Source organism: Lutra lutra, chromosome 13, assembly GCF_902655055.1.
Source record: "Lutra lutra chromosome 13, mLutLut1.2, whole genome shotgun sequence".
NCBI classification, from domain to species: Eukaryota; Metazoa; Chordata; class Mammalia; order Carnivora; family Mustelidae; genus Lutra; species Lutra lutra.
In genome coordinates this window covers 90,903,840-90,921,201 of record NC_062290.1, presented here as the reverse complement: position 1 = coordinate 90,921,201, position 17,362 = coordinate 90,903,840, and the positions used below count along the sequence as shown (strand labels likewise).

The window sequence follows — 17,362 nt, the reverse complement described above, 5'->3', positions numbered from 1 at the left end:
GTGAGTGATGGAGACGCTCATACACAATGGTCTTGGCAGGCAGCCCCCCCACCCCGCCCCAGGGCACACCAGAAGGACAGAGTCGGCTCCCGACACACGGCGGGACACGCATGCATGGAGTGCTGCTTAAAAAAACAGGCTTAGTAACAGAACAACAGCAACAGAAAAGAGCCTGGGGTTGGGTTTGTGTTTTACCTTTTGGGTTTCAAAGGCGTCCCATTCTGTTGGCTCTCATAACGGGGAGAAGTGTCACCACCACCTGGCCTAACCGACTTCTCCCCAAACCCCCCCGGCTCCAGCTTTCGGCTCTGCCTGTCGGCCAGGGGCCTCTGGCTGGAGAAGCTCCTCTTGGCCAGCTCCTTCTTCTCACCCACAGCAGCCCCGGGCAGGCTGCCGTCCGCCTGGGGGTCGGGATCAGCCCCTGGGCCCTCGCGCCGCTCCCGCCTCTCGCTGAAGTCGCTGCTCTCGGAGGCCGTCTCCCACTCCTCATTGGCGTGATCAGACGAGTTCTGGTACGAGAGCTCGGGGGACCCACTCTTGTCCCCGGGGCAGAGCTTGGGCCGGCCTGGCCATGGCCCTGCCGGCAGGTGGGGCTCCTCCTCGGGCCCCCAGAGGCCCAGGGATTCCCGCTCCTGCCGGAGGCGCCGAAAGCGTGGGGGCTTGTCCTGGCGAGGAGGGCGCCTTCTCCGGAACGGCCGGTTCTCTGTGCCTTCTGGGTCGGCCGTGTGGTCGTCAGGGAAGAAGGGCCTCTTGTCCTCCAGGCGGCTGTCCTCGAAGGCCCTGGCACCAAAGGAGTCAGAATGTCTGTAGGCGTCAGGGACACAGCCCCTGTCTGCAGGTCGCCGGGGCGCGCACGTGTCTGGGGGGCTGTACTCCTGCCAGGGGGCGCCGGGGCTCTTGTTCTGCCAGTGGGCGGCCTCTTTGGACACGAAGGTTCTCCGCCCGTAGCCGCAGCTGCTCAGCCGGGGAGGGAGGGCCCGGCCAAAGGTGCGAGGGCCTCGGCTCTTAGCCTCCAGGCTGCTGTGGTCCTCTGAGCACACCTTGCTGGAGCGCCAGGAGTCCCTGAAGTCCCCCTTCCTCAGGGCACTGCCCTCCCGCTCCAGGAGGGCAGCTTCGTTCCCGTTCTCCGAGCCTCGCTGTCGCCGCCGCTTGGGAAGCTCTTCGTACTCGGAGCCCTCGCTGTGGGTCTCGCTGGCTATTCGCCGCCGCGGCTTGGCCCTGGGGAAGTCTTCCGGCTGGCCGAGGTCCCGCAGCCCCCGGCCGCGGCCGCTCCTCGGGCCGCCGCCGTAGATGCCCCGCGCCCCGAGTGCCCCCCCACTGCAGAGGCCGGGACCGCCGCCCACAGGCCGCCCTCGGAACGTGAACTCTCGGAAGCCTCGGCCGCGGCCCCGGGCCTGCCCTCGGCCCCCAAAGGCTTGCTCCTCGTCAATAAAGATCCAGTTGTTCCTCTTTGTCGGGGGGGTGTCGCTGGACTCCCGGGGGGGTCTGCTCTCCCAGGCCCTGTCGGGCTTCTCGTCCTCTTCGCACCTGCTGGCCTCACGGCCCAAGCCAGCGCGAGCGGAGCCCTGGTCCTCCAACGGGGAGGGGGAGGAATTGGCCAGTGCAGGGTCGTTCTCTTCGTCCTCATCCTTGTCCGCCGAGTGAACCGGCCCCTTCTCCTTGACCATGCGGGCACCCTCCTCCCCCAGCTCCTGCTTCACCTTCTCGAGTTCCTTCTCCTTGTCCTCTACCTTGAGGGCTTTCAGCACGGGCTTCTTGATGGGCCCAGACCTCCGTGTCCTGCCGGTCTGCTCCGGGTGCTGGCCGCTGGGGCCCCGGGGCTCAGGCGTCCACTCGGGCTGCAGGGGCGGCTGATTGTTGGGGCTCCCTTCCTTCTCCCAGGAGGAGACATTAAACGATGGCTCCTCCCGGGGCGCCCCCTTCTCGATGCTGTTGGCTGTGTCGGTGGTCTCTGGCGGGTGGCTAACGTCCCAATTGCTATACTCTGGCTTTTTCTCAGCTGGGGCAAAGTCGGGCTCCAGCGGGGAACACCTGAGGTCTGGGGTGTGACCCCCAGGAGCACCTGCTTCCTGAACATGGTCTTGGGGTGGAAACAAAAGCTCCTGGCCTATTCTTTGAGAAGAGACACAGCTGTCAAAGTCTGCTTGGGCCTTCTTGTCAAAAGCACTCAAGAACTCCTCCCCTCTCTCCTCAAGGAGATCGCGCTGGGCGCCTACGCCCCCTGACCTTCCGGGTGAGGCAGAGTAAGAGCTTTCATTCCTGAAAAGGAACCAGAAAAATCAGTCAATGTGATTGGAGCCTGGTTCCTGGTTTCCATGCTGAACACAGAGTTTAGTTTTAAAAAGAAAAAAATTTAAAAAAAAAAAAAACGAAAAAGAAAAAAACACCAAAAAAAAAAAAAAACCACAAGCACCAACATTTGCTCTATCTTTAAACACATCTTAGAGCTGCTGGGCCATGGATTGCTGGGTGGCCCCCGGCGTCCAGACTGAAGAGTGTGGTGGCTGCTGGTGGACTCAGCGTGCCACAGGGAGGCAGAGCAGCTGGGGATCCTCTGGTCCAAACGACAAGCTGGAGGCTGGGAGTCCGCGGAGAGTCTGGGGCACTGGGCCAGCAGGGCCCGCTTGCTTCACTTTCACAGGAAGGAGCCACGACCTGGGCACTCGACCCCGCCGAGCCCCACCCCTCGCCCTGACCCAAGGTTCCACAGATCTGCCTCTGACCCGGGACCTCTCCTTGGCCACTGCCAGTCTCACCGGCAGGTCATGGCCTCTCATACAAAAGCCTTCAAGCAAACCTCATCAATTCTCCAACCCCGGAGGGCACTGCCAGTCCCTGCAAAGTGCCCTTTGTCCAGGCAATGCCTCCAGGGACAGAGCTTCATCCCAGAGCCCCTTGCAAGCAGGACATGGAGATTCTGCCTTCAAATGCAGGACCACAGGGCCGTGTTTCATCTCACCTGACGTGCATGTCCATGGCCAAAGTGTCATTGGATTTCGGCTGGGGAAGCGAGTAGCCCTTGCTCTGCAACGCCATGTAACCCTCGGGGCTCCACACGGGGGCTGGGTCGAGGGCGGCCACCTTCCTCTCCTGCAGTGGCGGCGCGCAGCTCTGGTCCTCAGAGCGACAGCCGGTCCCCCCGAGGGCGTCCTGGGGTACCATGGGCTTCATCAGTCCTGGAGAAGGCAAAGGCAGAGAACTCCTCTGTACCAGCTCATTCAGGGAGCCATGCTCCCAACGTCAGGGGCAACCAGAGGCCCAGAGGAGACACCAGTTACCCTGTCACATGGACCCAGCAGCCTCCCCCACTGCACCCCGGTCCATCATCACCGGGCTCTCCGTGCTCTCTGACCACAGAACCTCTGAACGCACACCTGCGTGCAACACTAAGTGTCCCAAAGAGCTGTCCTGGGGGCCCGTGGCGTCCAGCCTGCGCTCCCGGGTCCAGAACCCCGTGTGGAGAAGTACATCAAACTGGCAGAGGGAAACCGGAAACAGTTCAGTGGAGAGCTGGTCCTGTCAGCAGAAGGCCGGAGGGGCCGATCGGTCAGCCACGAGGGTCTGCCTGCAAGCAGACGCCAAGGTCTCCTGCACACATGGAGGAAACCGAGCTGCGTGCCTGAGAGGCTTACAAGGACGCAGACCTGGGTTCTGCCTGCTTCAAAACCTGAGCCAGAAGACTTGGGAGGGGATTTTGGTTTCAGGTCCTTTTTTATTTTTTAATGATTTAATTTAATTAATTTATTTATTTGACAGACCGAGGTCACAAATAGGCAGAGAGGCAGGCGGGGGGGGGGGGCAGGCTCCCTGCAGAGCAGAGAGCCCGATGTGGGGCTCCATCCCAGGACCCTGAGATCATGACCTGAGCTGAAGGCAGAGGCCTAACCCACTGAGCCACCCAGGCCCTAAGACTTTATTTTTAAGTCCTCTCTACACCCCACATGAGGCTCAAACCCACAACCCCAGATGCCCCACCAGATGTGCCAGACAAGCACCCCAGATCCTTCTACTTCTAGTCCTGAGACTGACCGCAGCACTCCACATTTTTGTACAGTGAATGGGGGCAGGAGGACACACAGAGGACGACAAACTGTTAACTGGCCTGAGGTGATTAAGAGACAGAGGACGGGGCCCCTGGGTGGCTCAGGTGGTTAAGTGTTCGACTTGGTTTCAGCTCAGATCATGATCTCAGGATCATGGGATCGAGCCCTGTGGCGGGCTCCGAGCTCAGCAGGGAGTGTGCTTGAAGATTCTCTCTCTCCCCCAGCCCCTGCCCCCGCCTCAAATAAATAAATCTTTAAAAAAAAAAAAAAAACAGAGAGAGAGAGGATGCCTCATCCCTGGACAGATGCTGGCTAGGGACGGTGTGTGCCCCAAGGCCTCTCTGTCCGTGTGGATCGAGTGGGGGCAGAAGGGGGAGGGCGGCAATGCAGAAATTAAAGTTCTCATAAGGCCTAAGCCTGTGGAGAGAAAAAGATCCAATTTCTCAAATATTCTCTTCACGAAGCTTATCTGCAGCCACACTCTGTGTTGTGCCCATCTTTTACTGAGATGATCTGGCTGGAAAACGGTTTGACATTAAGCCAGCGGGTTTCAAGCTTTCCGGTAGCTGTGGAAGGTCCTGATACAGGACTCCGATATAAAGTTAGTGCAGGGCAAGGGGAGGAGACCTTCTCTGGAAATCGGCAGTTACAGACCGCTCATTAAAGGCTGATTGTGAGGCACACTGAAGCGGTCGACACTGTACGTCAGCTTGGTGGCGGCTCTTACGACCCAAAAAACCCTGCTAGCACAGACATTCTCTGCCACAAAGATCCCATGCAGAGTGTGTCAAACATCTCCCCACCCCGCCGCCCCCTACAGAGGTTCCCAAGAATACGGGAAACCCCAAGGGGCTGAAACCATAGCCCCAGCCAAAGCCACAAGCTGGTGCTTCCTGGACGGGAGCAGGGAAACACCCCTGTCAGTCGCAACAGCTAGGGGCAATGGGGTTTTGCAGAGAGCCGTAACTGGGACGCTGCTCAAGACAGCGACCCTCAAAGGGTGAGGCCCTCAACACAAAGGTAGATTTTTAAATGTATGCTCCGGGGCACCTGGGTGGCTCAGAGGGTTAAGCCTCTGCCTTCGGCTCAGGTCATGATCTCAGGGTCTTGGGATCGGGCCCCGCATCTGGCTCTCTGCTCAGTGGGGAGCCTGCTTCCTCCTCTCTCTGCCTGTCTCTCTGCCTGTCTCTCTGCCTACTTGTGATCTCTGTCTGTCAAATAAATAAATAAAATCTTTAAAAAAAAATTTAATTAAAACGTATGCTCCTTAGTACAGCAAAACAGGAGGTTTATGTCCCAGTCTGGGCCAGTGGGGAAAAATCAGTTTGCTCCTAGGACTATGGGGCCATGCTGGCTTTCATGCAGCTTTGGGGAGGAGGATTCAGGGTTATACCCCAGAGTGGCATAGAAAATTCCCCAAGTTAGGGGAGCAGGTGGTTCTAGGCTGGCAGAAAACCAGCCCAGAGGGACAGACTCTCCACTTGAGCCATACTGGATTTCCACAATAAATAAAGCTCTGCCGAAGATGAACTCACAACCCGGAATCACCAGTGTGTGTGTGGGAAGCAGCCCGCCATGAGCCCACAGCAGGCCAGAGTCACGTGCCTTCCTGAGAACTTCAGATAACAGAATAAACACCAGAAGTTATGTTTTAAGAATTAGGAAAAGCATAACAAAGTAATTAAGAACTTAAAAAAAAGTATGATGCACACACACAATAGATTTGATCTGACTTTGGCTCAGCTCGTGAGCTCAAGGTCCTGGGATCCAGCCCCATGCTGGGCTCCGCGCTCAGCAGGGAGTCTGCTTAGGGGGTCTATTTGGGGACGCTCGCTCTCGCTCTCTCTCTCTCTCTGCCCCTCTGCCCCTCTGCCCTTACCCCGCTCACACACGCACACTCTGAAATAAACAAGTAAATCTTTAAAAAAACCACAAATTTGAGAAAAAAAATTCCAGTAATAAAGAGAAAGAGATCTTAAAAGCAGCAAGGGTGAACTGGGGCCCAGCAGAAAGGCCCCCACAAAGAAGGGGTGTTCTGTTACCAGCAATGTAGTGACCAGAGAAAATACCATCAACAGTCACAATTGCATCCACTAGGTGAGTTTCAAGAGGCGTGGCCCCCCGGCACTCAAATAGTCCCAGAAATCTGCCACGAAGAAGATGGGAATTACACGTGTTTGCGCTGACGCCAGGCTCGACAATGCTGTCTGGGCCAGAGGAATAAGGAATGTCCCAAACCACATCCAGAAAACATGAGGAGGACGAAGAGTCACCAGACGAGCTCTCCATGTTGGTTACTATGGACCTGTCGCCACTTTCAAAAACCCACAGTTAACGTGGATGAAAACTAACTGCTAAATATCAAATAACAGTATAAAACTGGGGGACACCTGGGGGGCTCCGTCTGCTGAGCATCTGCCTTCAGCTCAGCTCGTGACCTCAGGGTCCTGGGATTGAGCCCCATGGTGGGCTCCCTTCTGGGTGGGGGCCTGCTTCTCTCCCGCTCCCCCTGCTTGCGTGCTCTCTGACAAATAAATACACACACAAAATCTAAAAACAAAAAACAAAAACCCAAAACTATAAAACAGCAAAAAAAAAGCCGTGGCCAGAGAGCAAACCGAGCAGGTTACGCAGACATGAGTCACCCTCAGCAGCATCGGGAGCCAGAAGAAAAGGAAATACTATCTTCTGGGTCCTGAAAGAACGAACTGCCAACAGAATTTTACACACAGCGAGAGAAAGGGTGTCATAAACACTTTTTCAGGCAAAGAAAACCTACTGCCAGAAAAATCTCCTGAAGAACTCAAGAGAACATACTTCGTGGAGAAACGCCACACCCCCATGGAAGGAAAACGCGACAGAGAAGGCAGGGAGGAAACCAGTGTGTGGACAGGCAAATGCGGCCAGGCGCAGATTCCATGAAGCAACACAAACAGTAATGACTGACGTGGTGGCCGGAAATACACGGAACTAAAATCCTAGGGAACAAGAGGAAGACAGACTGACAAGGTCACGAGAGCTCAGGTCAGCGGTAAGGACGCTGACCGGCTGCTGCAAGTCAGAGGCGAGTGTGAGAGCGTCGTGTGACCACTAACAAAGTAGAAACAGAACGCAGAGTACAACCACCAAAACAATAGGGAAATTTGTTCCAAAATATGAAGAAAAAGAAAAGCACAGAAAGGTGCGACTCACAGAAAGCACAGAAAGTAGGAAATCCGAATATAATAATCCCCAAGATCTAAAGTGAGGCACTTTGGCGCTTAAGTCGGATTTTTCCGAGTGTAAAACCAGACACATCTTGTATGTACAAACTCCCCCGATAAAAGGGCTCAGAGAGGCTGACAGTAAAAAGATGGAAAAAAGATACCAAGTAAGCACTCGTGAAAAGAAAACCGGAATGATGACATTAATATCTGACAGAGTGGACCTCAGAGGGAGGAAGCAGCCAAGGACAGCAGGTGCCACGTGACGACAGGAAGAGCAGATCAAGACACATCGCTCCACACCTGTCTGCTTCCAAGACAACGGAAGTAAAACCCAACGGGCTCCGGGATCTGACGGAGCCACGGTCAGAGCAGGAGACTTTCCCCGCACCTCTCAGTAAGCGGGCAAGCGGGGCTAGGAGCCTGGGGTGGGACAGGTACGTGCACACAGCACTGTCAGCAAGTTCCAGGTAATGGGCTGCATCCAATTGGAGGATAACATTGTTTTCAAGCAAAGCTAGAATGTTTAAAAAAAAAAAAAAAATCATGTAAGAGCCTAGAAATAAAATCTCAACAAATGTCAAGTGATCCAGACGGGACCGGGCTGGCACACAAAAGCCCTGGAGGGGTTCTGACCTGCCGCCTGTTGTTAAAAATGCAGGTCTACTGCAAAGTGACCAGGCTCGCTCAATTACTATCATCTCTGGTCATTTTTGTTCTAAAACAATAAAATGGAGTAGTGCTCAAAGCCTAAAATATTGACTATCTGGCATTTATAGGGAGGTTTCCTGATCCCTCTTCTCTGTCATCCAAATAATATTGCCTGAACACAAAGCAACCACATTAGAAATTAACAACACAAGGGGCACCTGGGTGGCTCAGTGGGTTAAGCCTCTGCCTTCGGCTCCGGCCCTGATCTCAGGGTCCTCGGATCAAGCCCCGCATCGGGCTCTCTGTGTAGCAGGGAGCCTGCTTCCCCCTCTCTCTCTGCCTGCCTCTCTGCCAAATAAATAAATAAAATCTTAAAAAAAGAAAAGAAAAAAAGAAATTAACACAAGGATAATCTTAAAACTCAATGGAAAATTTACAACGTACCATTAAAAATCATCAACCAAAAAAGGGTGATGAACCGAAATCAGATTAACATTTGAAACTGTACAACAATAAAAATGCTGTATCTTAAAACTTCCATTTGTGGGAATTTATAATTGAAGTCATATTTTAATACTTACAGCAAAAGATCAGAAATTAATGACCTAAGTATTCAACATAGTTAAAAAGAACAGAAAAATTTCAAAGGAATTAATGAGGAAAAGACAGAAATTAATGTAATACAAGCCAAATAAAATAAAGGAATTAAGAAATCCAAAAGCTGCTTTTTAAAAATGGCATTACGCAAACCTTGGGAAGGACAAATCAAGGACAATAAGGAAGGGAGAAGGCACAAAGAACATTACAAATGGAAAGAGATAAACTTCAATTAAAAAAGAAAAAAAGAGCAGGACAAAACGACACAGCAAGATCACCAGAACTAATTAAAATGATGTACAACGCGTGACCGGAAGGACGCTCCCCAGCGATTCCGTGTGACTAGTACCGTGACTGTACGCAAACAAGAGAAAGCTATAGCTCAGACGGGTCCCGTGAGCTGCAGGAGAGGCCAGACTGGAGTCCAGGTGGGTGTACCTCCTGAAGGAACGCCCTTCCCCCCACACCATCCCAGCCTCTCCCCGCGTGGCCCACTGGAGCTGCTTACCCGAGGGGTGGAGGGCAGACGGGTAGAAATCCACTGGGGCGCGAGTGGGCGGGATTCGTGGGTCCATGTAGGAAGGCATCATCATCCACCTGGGATCGAAGCCCAGCATCTGGGGATGGTGGGGGTAGAAGGTGCGCTGTGGGTGGGATGGCGGCGGGTACACCGGCTGCCAGTGCTGCATTTTGTACAGCTGCTCCTGACCGGGAAGAAAGACCGGGTCAGACACGTGCCCGGGGCAGAGCCTGCACCTGTGTGTGTACTCACTTGTGTATGTGCAAACACATACACTCACGTGCACACATGACACATACACACACTCACATACCCCCCCACACCAAGTCACACCAAGCCCGGGCTCGAGGAGTCTTTGACGGCTCCCCACAGCTCTTGGCGGAGCAGCCTGAATCCCACCAGGCCCCATGGGAGCCGCCCCACTTGCCTCGAGCTTCAGCACCCACGACTGCCTGCCTCGTGGGACCCTGGTGGCACACGGGGCCCTCCACCTAGAAGGCTCCTGTCCCCACCATCCTGGCTCAGCCCTATTCTTCCTTCAGGTTTGCGCTAAGAGAACCCTTGCTCTGGGCAGCCCCACCGCAGTCCATGGCAGTCCCCGGCGGCCGGCCTCTGCCCTGCAGCACTGGGACTGCCCTCTGTGCCCTGAGGGCAGGTGAGGGTTTCACATCGCCCGTCTCCCCTCACAGCAGTGGCACCCTTGCCTCCGACCACCAGTCACGGCACACAGAAAAGTCGCTGCACAAACAGATGAGTATCAGCAAAACATTCTAGTCAAGGTCTGAGACCCTGTGAGGATTCAGTTCCAGCCCTGCCCTCTTGGCATCACTGACCCCTGGGGCCGCCCTCACAAGCACACCCAAAACCAGCCTTCCAGCAGGAGTCAGGTGCAGAGGCGGACAAGGAGAAGAGCTGACCGGCCGCGCCCTTCCCTTCTACAAACAGGAATGCCCGGGCCGGGCGCGCCAGACAGCTCTGCGACCCCCCACCAGCACCCCGGGCTGCCAGCCTCCACACAGAGCTCCCTGGTCCGGCCCCCAGGCCCTCAGGGAAGCTGACCAGATGGGCTGTCTGGCCAGCTCCTTCAGCTGCCCTGGTGCGTTCGGACTCCTTTCTATTCTGGAGGAAGGACTCAGCGGTCCCTGTCCCTGCCCCCGCCCCGTAGCGTTACTCTCACAGCTGTGTCTGGCTGGAGCTACCCCGGAGATCCTCCTGGTCGGTTAACTCCCCGCCAAGCCTGCGAATCACCGCATGGCGCTGGCTCACACTGTCGCACCGCCAGAGCATGAGGGATGTCACCTCCTGTTTGTAGCTCAGGAGCTGGGGGGCTTCCAAAATACCTCACGGGGGCCCATGGAAAAGAGGAGCTGAGGTGAAGGCTTTAAAAGCAACTAAAAGAGATTCTGGAAAAGGCTGAAGACCCTGATGTGTCTCCCCAGGGCACACATGTTCTGACCCACACTAAGTGACGGCTAACCACGACGGACACCACATCTGGCTGCCGGGCGACGTGATGTCCACATGCCACCTGTCTCCCACTAAGTGCACCGCTTGTCAGTAGAACCTATCCCTCCACGCATCTTCCTTGAAGACACAGATGCGAGAGGGAGCGCTCCAACGGGGCCACCAGAGTTGGTGTGATGACAACAATGACCCACGTCATCCTCCCCAGGGCAGACAAGGTCCCTTTTGAGGTTTAGGGACCACTAATAAAGAGGATACTAATGACACTGATAAGCCAGTCGGCAGGTGCCCTAAGGGCCCCGCATAGCCGAGGCAGGAGTTCATTCCTCCCGGCCCACCCAAGGCCACGCAGAACTAGAGAAGCTGCACAATCAGGATCAGAATCCATTCAACTCAATACCTACAAACCTACATCCTTAGCCCCAAGCTAACACACCTCTCCAATGCGTTGCAAGTCCTCCCGGGCCTCCTCTCTCCCTGGGAGGGTTCCAGGGTGGACACCATTTGTCTGAGAAGCCACAGTGCACTGCTCGGCATGAGTGCGCACACCACCACCGCTTCCTTGCCAACATGGGACAACACCGCCGGCTGCTACCAGCAGAGGTTCTATTCGTTCTTAGGAGAAATCACTTGGAAAAATGAAAAATGGCCAGGGCCGCTCTCCTAAGGCTCTAAGTTTTCAGGCGCAGCCCCTGCTCCCCTGCCAATGATGGGGGTATGCGAGGGCAGATTCCAGCCAGCTGTTTTCCCCTAAGGGGGAGGGGACATCCACCGAGCCGTCCGACCTGTTTACCTGCTGCTGCTGGCGCTGGAATCTGGGAGGAAGTGACTTCTGGTACTTGCTGAACTCCTGCGCGGGGGACCCAGCCTCCCTGGCCCCCTCCTCACTGCCGCCGCTCTGGGCCACGGCTGGAGGAGCCGTGGGGGCTTCTTCTGAAAACGTGCTGGGGGCTCCCTGGGCAGAGAACTCAGGAGAGCCTAGAGGACAAATAATGAGAAAAATGTCTGCAGTGAGCTCACAAAAGCTGGGCTGGCCGAACGTTTACGGCAAACACTCGTTCGTGCTGGCGCAGACACTCCACGGCCGGCCGACCCCCAGCCCCAAGCCCAGGCACGTGCTAACGCCTGCCTGCACGCGAGAGCTCACAGACGCCCCGGGACGCCATCCCTCTGGAGGTGAGAAAGCGAAGGGTCAAGAGGTCAGGTGACCTGCCAGGGTCACACAGTGTGCAGTGAGGCTGGGGTTCTGTTCCAGGCGAGAGAGGTTTTACTGAAAAGGACTCCAGTAAACCGGACAGCAGCCACCAGCTCGGGACAGCCCACACCCATCATCCGAGCAGCCGGCGTCAACCCCACGTCAAGTCATCGCGCCTCTCCTTGCCCGCCTCCTCATCGGTAAAGGGAAGAGAAGGGAAGAGAACAGTTTCCCTCTTTCTTGCCCCCATCCCAACTTTCTAGCTTCGCACTGGGGTGGAGGTGGGGGGTCCCTCAGCTTTATTGAAGTATAATTAATGGATGCATTCTTAATTCTACTGCAGGGGACAATCAAACCCCCACGCAAACCCCAGAGACCTGGCGGTACGTCCCAGAGGAAGGCCACAGAAGCACAGGGCAGGGACACACACAACACCCAGGTCTGCCCCGAGGACCTGTCTCAACGGAGCGGCGCTCACACCAAAGCACCGGCTTCCCAGACTCTCCAGTTCAGTGAGTACTGGGGCTGGGCACAGGCTACACCCAGACTTCCGGGCAAGGAAATGGACAGAACGGTTGTCGGTTTCTCAGAGCTCGCCGGCCAGAGCACCCACCTGAGCAGCCTTCAGGGACTGAACCCAGCATCAGGCTCTTCTCTCCTAAAAAGAGGGGCTTTTAGTTCATTTAAGGATATCACAAAGAAGAGTGCCTGGGTGGCTCTGTCAGTTAAGTGTCTGCCTTCACCTCAGGTCATGATCCCAGAGTCCCAGGATTGAGCCCCGCATCGGGCTCCCTGCTCAGTGGGAAGCCTGCTTCTCCGTCTCCCTCTCTCCCTGCTCATTCTCTCTCCCTCCCTCTCTCGCAAATAAAATCTTTAAAAAAAAAAGAAAAAAGAAAGAAATCACAGACAACAAAGCTGGCCGTACTCTTTCAAACCGCTGCAGGAGCCCCTCTCCGCCACGCAGCGCTGTTCAACATCCCTTACGGAGCCACGTGATCCACTCCCTGCAGAATTAATGCCAGGAAGAACTCACTCGAACGAGCAGGGCAGGTGGGCTTCTCTCAATGCCACAAAGGTACGTTCTTTGTGATTTTCTTTTTTTTTTTTTTTTTTAAGATTTTATTTATTTATTTGACAGACAGAGATCACAAGTAGGCAGAGAGGCAGGCAGAGAGAGAGAGGAGGAAGCAGGGTCCCCGCTGAGCAGAGAGCCCGATGTGGGGCTCGATCCCAGGACCCTGAGATCATGACCTGAGCCGAAGGCAGAGGCTTCAACCCACTGAGCCACCCAGGCGCCCCTCTTTGTGATTTTCTTAAATGAGCTAAAAGGACCCTGTGCTAGTGCCTGCATCTTTGGCTAGGCGGGGGCAGGAACGAGAACAGCGACGAAGACAACGAGGACAAAGTGGGTAACACGCTTTCTTTCCACATTTGGAAGCTGCGCCCAGTGCTCTTTGTACGTGCTCTCCCGTGCCCTGGGCATGCGGGCGGGAACACACTACTCCATCCTGTCTTATAGACAAGGGAACAAGCGCCAGGGAGGCAAAGTGTGTAGCTACAACAGGATGTGAACTCAGGCCAGAACTCAAAGACCCATGCTTCCCGCATCCCCTTGCTGGCCGCTGCCAGCTGCACCGGGAAGCCAGGGAGAAGCAAACAGAGCACGGCCTACAGCCCAGGGTGGCCAGTTCACGGGACCAGGCCCAGTGCCTACCTTTGCGCATAGCAGGGCCATTCTCCTGTGGGGGCGGCTTCTCAGTGCCTGGAGATCGGGGCACCTCCTTCTCTGCCTGCTTCTGGGCCTCGCCCGCCTTCTGAGCCTGCTTGCACTTCTGGTCCAGCTGCTTAAGCTTGGCGGCACAGGCAGCCAGCCTCTCTTCCCGGGCTCGGCGCTCCTCTTCCTCCCGGCGCTTCCGGGCTCGCTCCACAGCCTCAGACATCTCCGACTGCAGAAACTTCTGCCGTGGGGCTGGCTTGTCCTCTTTGTCCTCAAGAGACTGTTGTCGGAACATGCTGCCCAGCGAGGACTTCTGCCCAGAAAATAAAGTTGGATGAAACAACGGGCCTGAGCCCAGGAGACGGGGCACCCCACCATGCGATCACCTCTCCTTCCCAAGACCCCTGAGCACCTTTTTTTTTTTCTTTAAAAAAAAAAAAAAAATATATATATATATATATATATATTTTTTTTCCCCCCCTGAGCACCTTTAAGAGGCAGCAAGTCATGTGCTGAGTGGACCCGGGTTTTAATCCTGCTTGGCCCTTTACTAATCTGCAGTGAGGTCTGGACAAGTGCCAGTGTCCTCTACCCTAGCTCCCCGTGTAAGCCGGGGACAAAGGAGGCCCGAGGGACAGTGCACGTGCAACGAAGGCCATGCAAAGCGCTCTGCACCGTGACTGACACGGGGAACAGTACTGGAAGCTCTCAGCACAGCTAACGTGCACACAAGAACGTCAGGGCCCCCCCGGCTGGTGGAAAGGAGCAGACACCCCCACATTCATCATCTCAGTTGCAAAACGGCTCTCCTCTTTCTCCCATGAAAATATAGAAACCTCCGGGTGTAAAGAGGCACAAGAAATTAAAATTCACCGTCACACATACGGTTTCAAAGTGACTCTTCATATAAAAACATCTCTTTGGGGCCATTTCATGTGCTTCTGAGTCTCCCACTGGTTTCCAGTCACTGGACAACCAGTGGGACGCCCTCCCAGCCCCGGGAAGGGGGCTCCCCGACATGCAGGGAGCGGAGCTTCAGGCAGAGAGCATCGCAGCACAGACGTCGGGCAGGTGTAATTCAGCACCGGTCACCGAAATTCCAGTGGGCATGACCCTCCAAAACAGAGCCTCCGGTGCCAGGTGCTCGTCGCAGACGCATACAAGGTTCCCCAGCCCTCCAAAATCAACAAACAAGATTTGTGCCTTTCCTCGCGTGCTCACGGGCCCTCCACAAAAGCACCACGCAACACATTCACTGCAGTCACGGACTTTCCTCCTGAAAGTTAACTACTCATGATCAAGAGACAATAACAACAACCAGAGATGATCAGAAACTTGGAACCTGGAAGCAGAGAAACACTTTCAGAAGATGGGACTGGGGTGCGAGAGAGCACTGTCCTTTCACATTGCCCAGGACCAGGCCTGCCCCCGTGCTCTGAACGCTGTGCACAGGGGCACCCCAGGGCCTACATCGTCATTTACCTCATACACCACGGCTTCCAGAAATGAAAGGGCACATGTCGAACTCCACAAGATACCTGGAGCGCCCTAACAGTAGCTGCCGTTTCATGGACCTCATGCTCTGCAAAGCGTCTGAACTTTTCAGAAGCCTGAATGCATGAAATTATAGAGATTTTTTTTCTTTGTTGACTCAGTTACCTCATGTTGTTGTTTATGAGCAGATCAAAGTGAAACCTTCTTGGAATACTGAGTAACCCCCAGATAGGAATGAAATCTGGATTAACTGCACGGTAACTTCCAAGAACAGCTCTGTGTCAATTCTGTTTCACTTTTGTGGTTCCCTAACCCTAGCACAGTGCCTGGCACACAGCAGGTACTTGACAGAAAAGACTGAAGATAAAAGCATTTTCATTTTATAAGATGTGGAACCAGAGTCCCTTAAGTGCTGAAGTGCCTTAAAAATGGCAGTTTCATTATTGTTGGCATTATTTTCCCAAATATATCTGAATTAATGCCTTTCTCAGACCTAACTCTGTGCTTCCTGGACAATCAGTCCCGAAGTCCTGAAGCATGGCCCAGCAAGGCAGGCATGTGGCGCCAGGCAGTCCTGGTGGCTAAGAGCAGGTGGTCAGAGCCCAGGCAGGGAGAGGATGGTATCCATGTGGAGGTGCAGCTGGTGTGGGAGTTAGAGCCCAACCAAGCTGGGTGAGGAGGCAATTCACAAGGAGAGGTGGCCCAGCAGGAAGATTCGGGGCATCCATGTGGGGTGGGGGGATGGGGCACTGATGGCTGAGAGGGCAAGGAAGGCATCGGTGCAAGGGAGAGAGGGAGGCGGCAGAAATGGGAGACTGGTCACACACAGGGGGACTGATCAAGTCAGTGTGAACACTAGGGATGACGGGAACAAATACCTCACTGTTGGAAAGAGGAGTTACAGATACACAGTGGGAAAGAACCAAGCTGGGTTGTGTGGACCCGGAGCTAACACTGTGAAGTCACGGTTCTCTACACAGAAACACAAATAATGAAGACACGAACATGCGTCTGTGTGTACACATGCATCTGCATATACACACACACCTGTCCCCACCCTGTCCACCAAGCAGGCCCAGGAGGAGTGAGCACTCCTGATACCCATATACTGGTTTCTAAGTATCTTAATGGCTGATTCCAGAGCAAGACAAGGTAAACACAAAATGACCTTAGAAAAGCTATCCCGGGGTGCCTGCCTGAGACCAACCATGCAACTCTTGATCTCAGGGTCGTGAGTTCAAGACCCATGATGGGTGTAGAGCTCACTTGGGGGGAAAAGAAGAGTGAAAGAAAAAGAAAAAGAGAAAAGAAAAGAAAAAAGCTTCCCCTATCAGAAAGCAAAGAAACTGCTTAATAATGGATGGGACACATAAGGACAGACACCAGCCTGAAGAGGCTCCTGACAGCCAAATCAAAGATAGCAGGAGCTTCAGGACAATGAGAAGAACAGACTATAACCCACTGATACGAATAAGGAAACCGGAAGTTTAATGAGAAACAGAATACTTATATTTTCAAAGTATCTCCCCACAAATTTCTTATCAGTTACAAATGTGGATGAGAAAAACTCCATGGTGTGAAATTTTGTGAGCATTAAAACCTTAGTTAAGAGATCAGAGTGATGATGGGGCGCCTGCGTGGCTCAGTGGGTTAAAGCCTCTGCCTTCAGCTCAGATCATGATCCCGGGGTCCTGGGATCAAGCCCTGCATCAGGCTCTCTGCTCAGCGGGGAGCCTGCTTCCTCATCTCTCTCTGCCTGCCTCTCTGCCTACTTGTGATCTCTCTCTCTGTCAAATAAATAAATAAAATCATTAAAAAAAAAAGAGAGCGATCAGAATGATGGCTGTCAGAGCGTGGACAGAGTGGGATCAGTCACATGGGGCGATACAAGGAGAAGAGTTAGTGTCATCTCTGAGACATTCTAGCCAAAAATGGAAACCTTGGAAACTGGAGGTGAATTCCACAAAATAAATGACTTGCAATCTCGGGAAGGGTCAGAGTCATGAGCGTGAAGGAGGCTGAAGGCTCCTCTAGACTGGAGGCAGCCCATGATCCAGACGTGGATTCTTCTGCAGCAAGGACACTGACGGAGCAAACAGAACAAGCTGGATGGGGCTGAGAACCAGATGCCGGTGAGGCACCAACGTGGACTTCCTGGTTTTAACCGTGGTTACCTACGAGGCAGAAAGTAAATACCAAAGCGTTCTGCAGGCACAGGGCCTGACCAGGCTGGCAACTTACTCTAAAAATGGCTTAGAGAAAAATATTCTTTGTGTTGTGCTTCCAACTTTTTGGTAAGTTTGTGACTGTTTCAAAATTTTAAAAATAAACTTTGTCAATGAAAAATCAAGAGAGAGAAATGTCCACCTAGGACTTCTCAGAAACCACGAACTCAGTGAAGTGCAATCGTAGAGGGCAGACAAGCAGATGACCGTTGTGCTGCGGTCCTGGAGCTCGGTGAGAGGAGTCTGAGGAGAG

At 54.1% G+C, this 17,362-nt stretch overlaps 1 protein-coding gene across 12 annotated transcripts in view; it reads right to left on the bottom strand.

Annotated features, from left to right (window-relative positions):
- The window catches only part of PRRC2B (proline rich coiled-coil 2B), an 89,354-nt gene that overhangs the window by 19,490 nt on the left and 52,502 nt on the right, over positions 1-17,362 (bottom strand). For 10 of the 12 annotated variants that reach the window (XM_047700654.1, XM_047700643.1, XM_047700649.1 and 7 more), the window contains 5 exons: positions 13,388-13,703; positions 11,272-11,456; positions 9,003-9,198; positions 2,960-3,176; positions 196-2,259 (listed from right to left, as the gene is read on the bottom strand). In XM_047700654.1, coding sequence (XP_047556610.1) covers positions 196-2,259; positions 2,960-3,176; positions 9,003-9,198; positions 11,272-11,456; positions 13,388-13,703 — 2,978 coding nt within the window. The remainder of the gene's footprint in view (positions 1-195; positions 2,260-2,959; positions 3,177-9,002; positions 9,199-11,271; positions 11,457-13,387; positions 13,704-17,362) is intronic. The other 2 variants (XM_047700647.1, XM_047700655.1) reach the window with 2 other exon arrangements.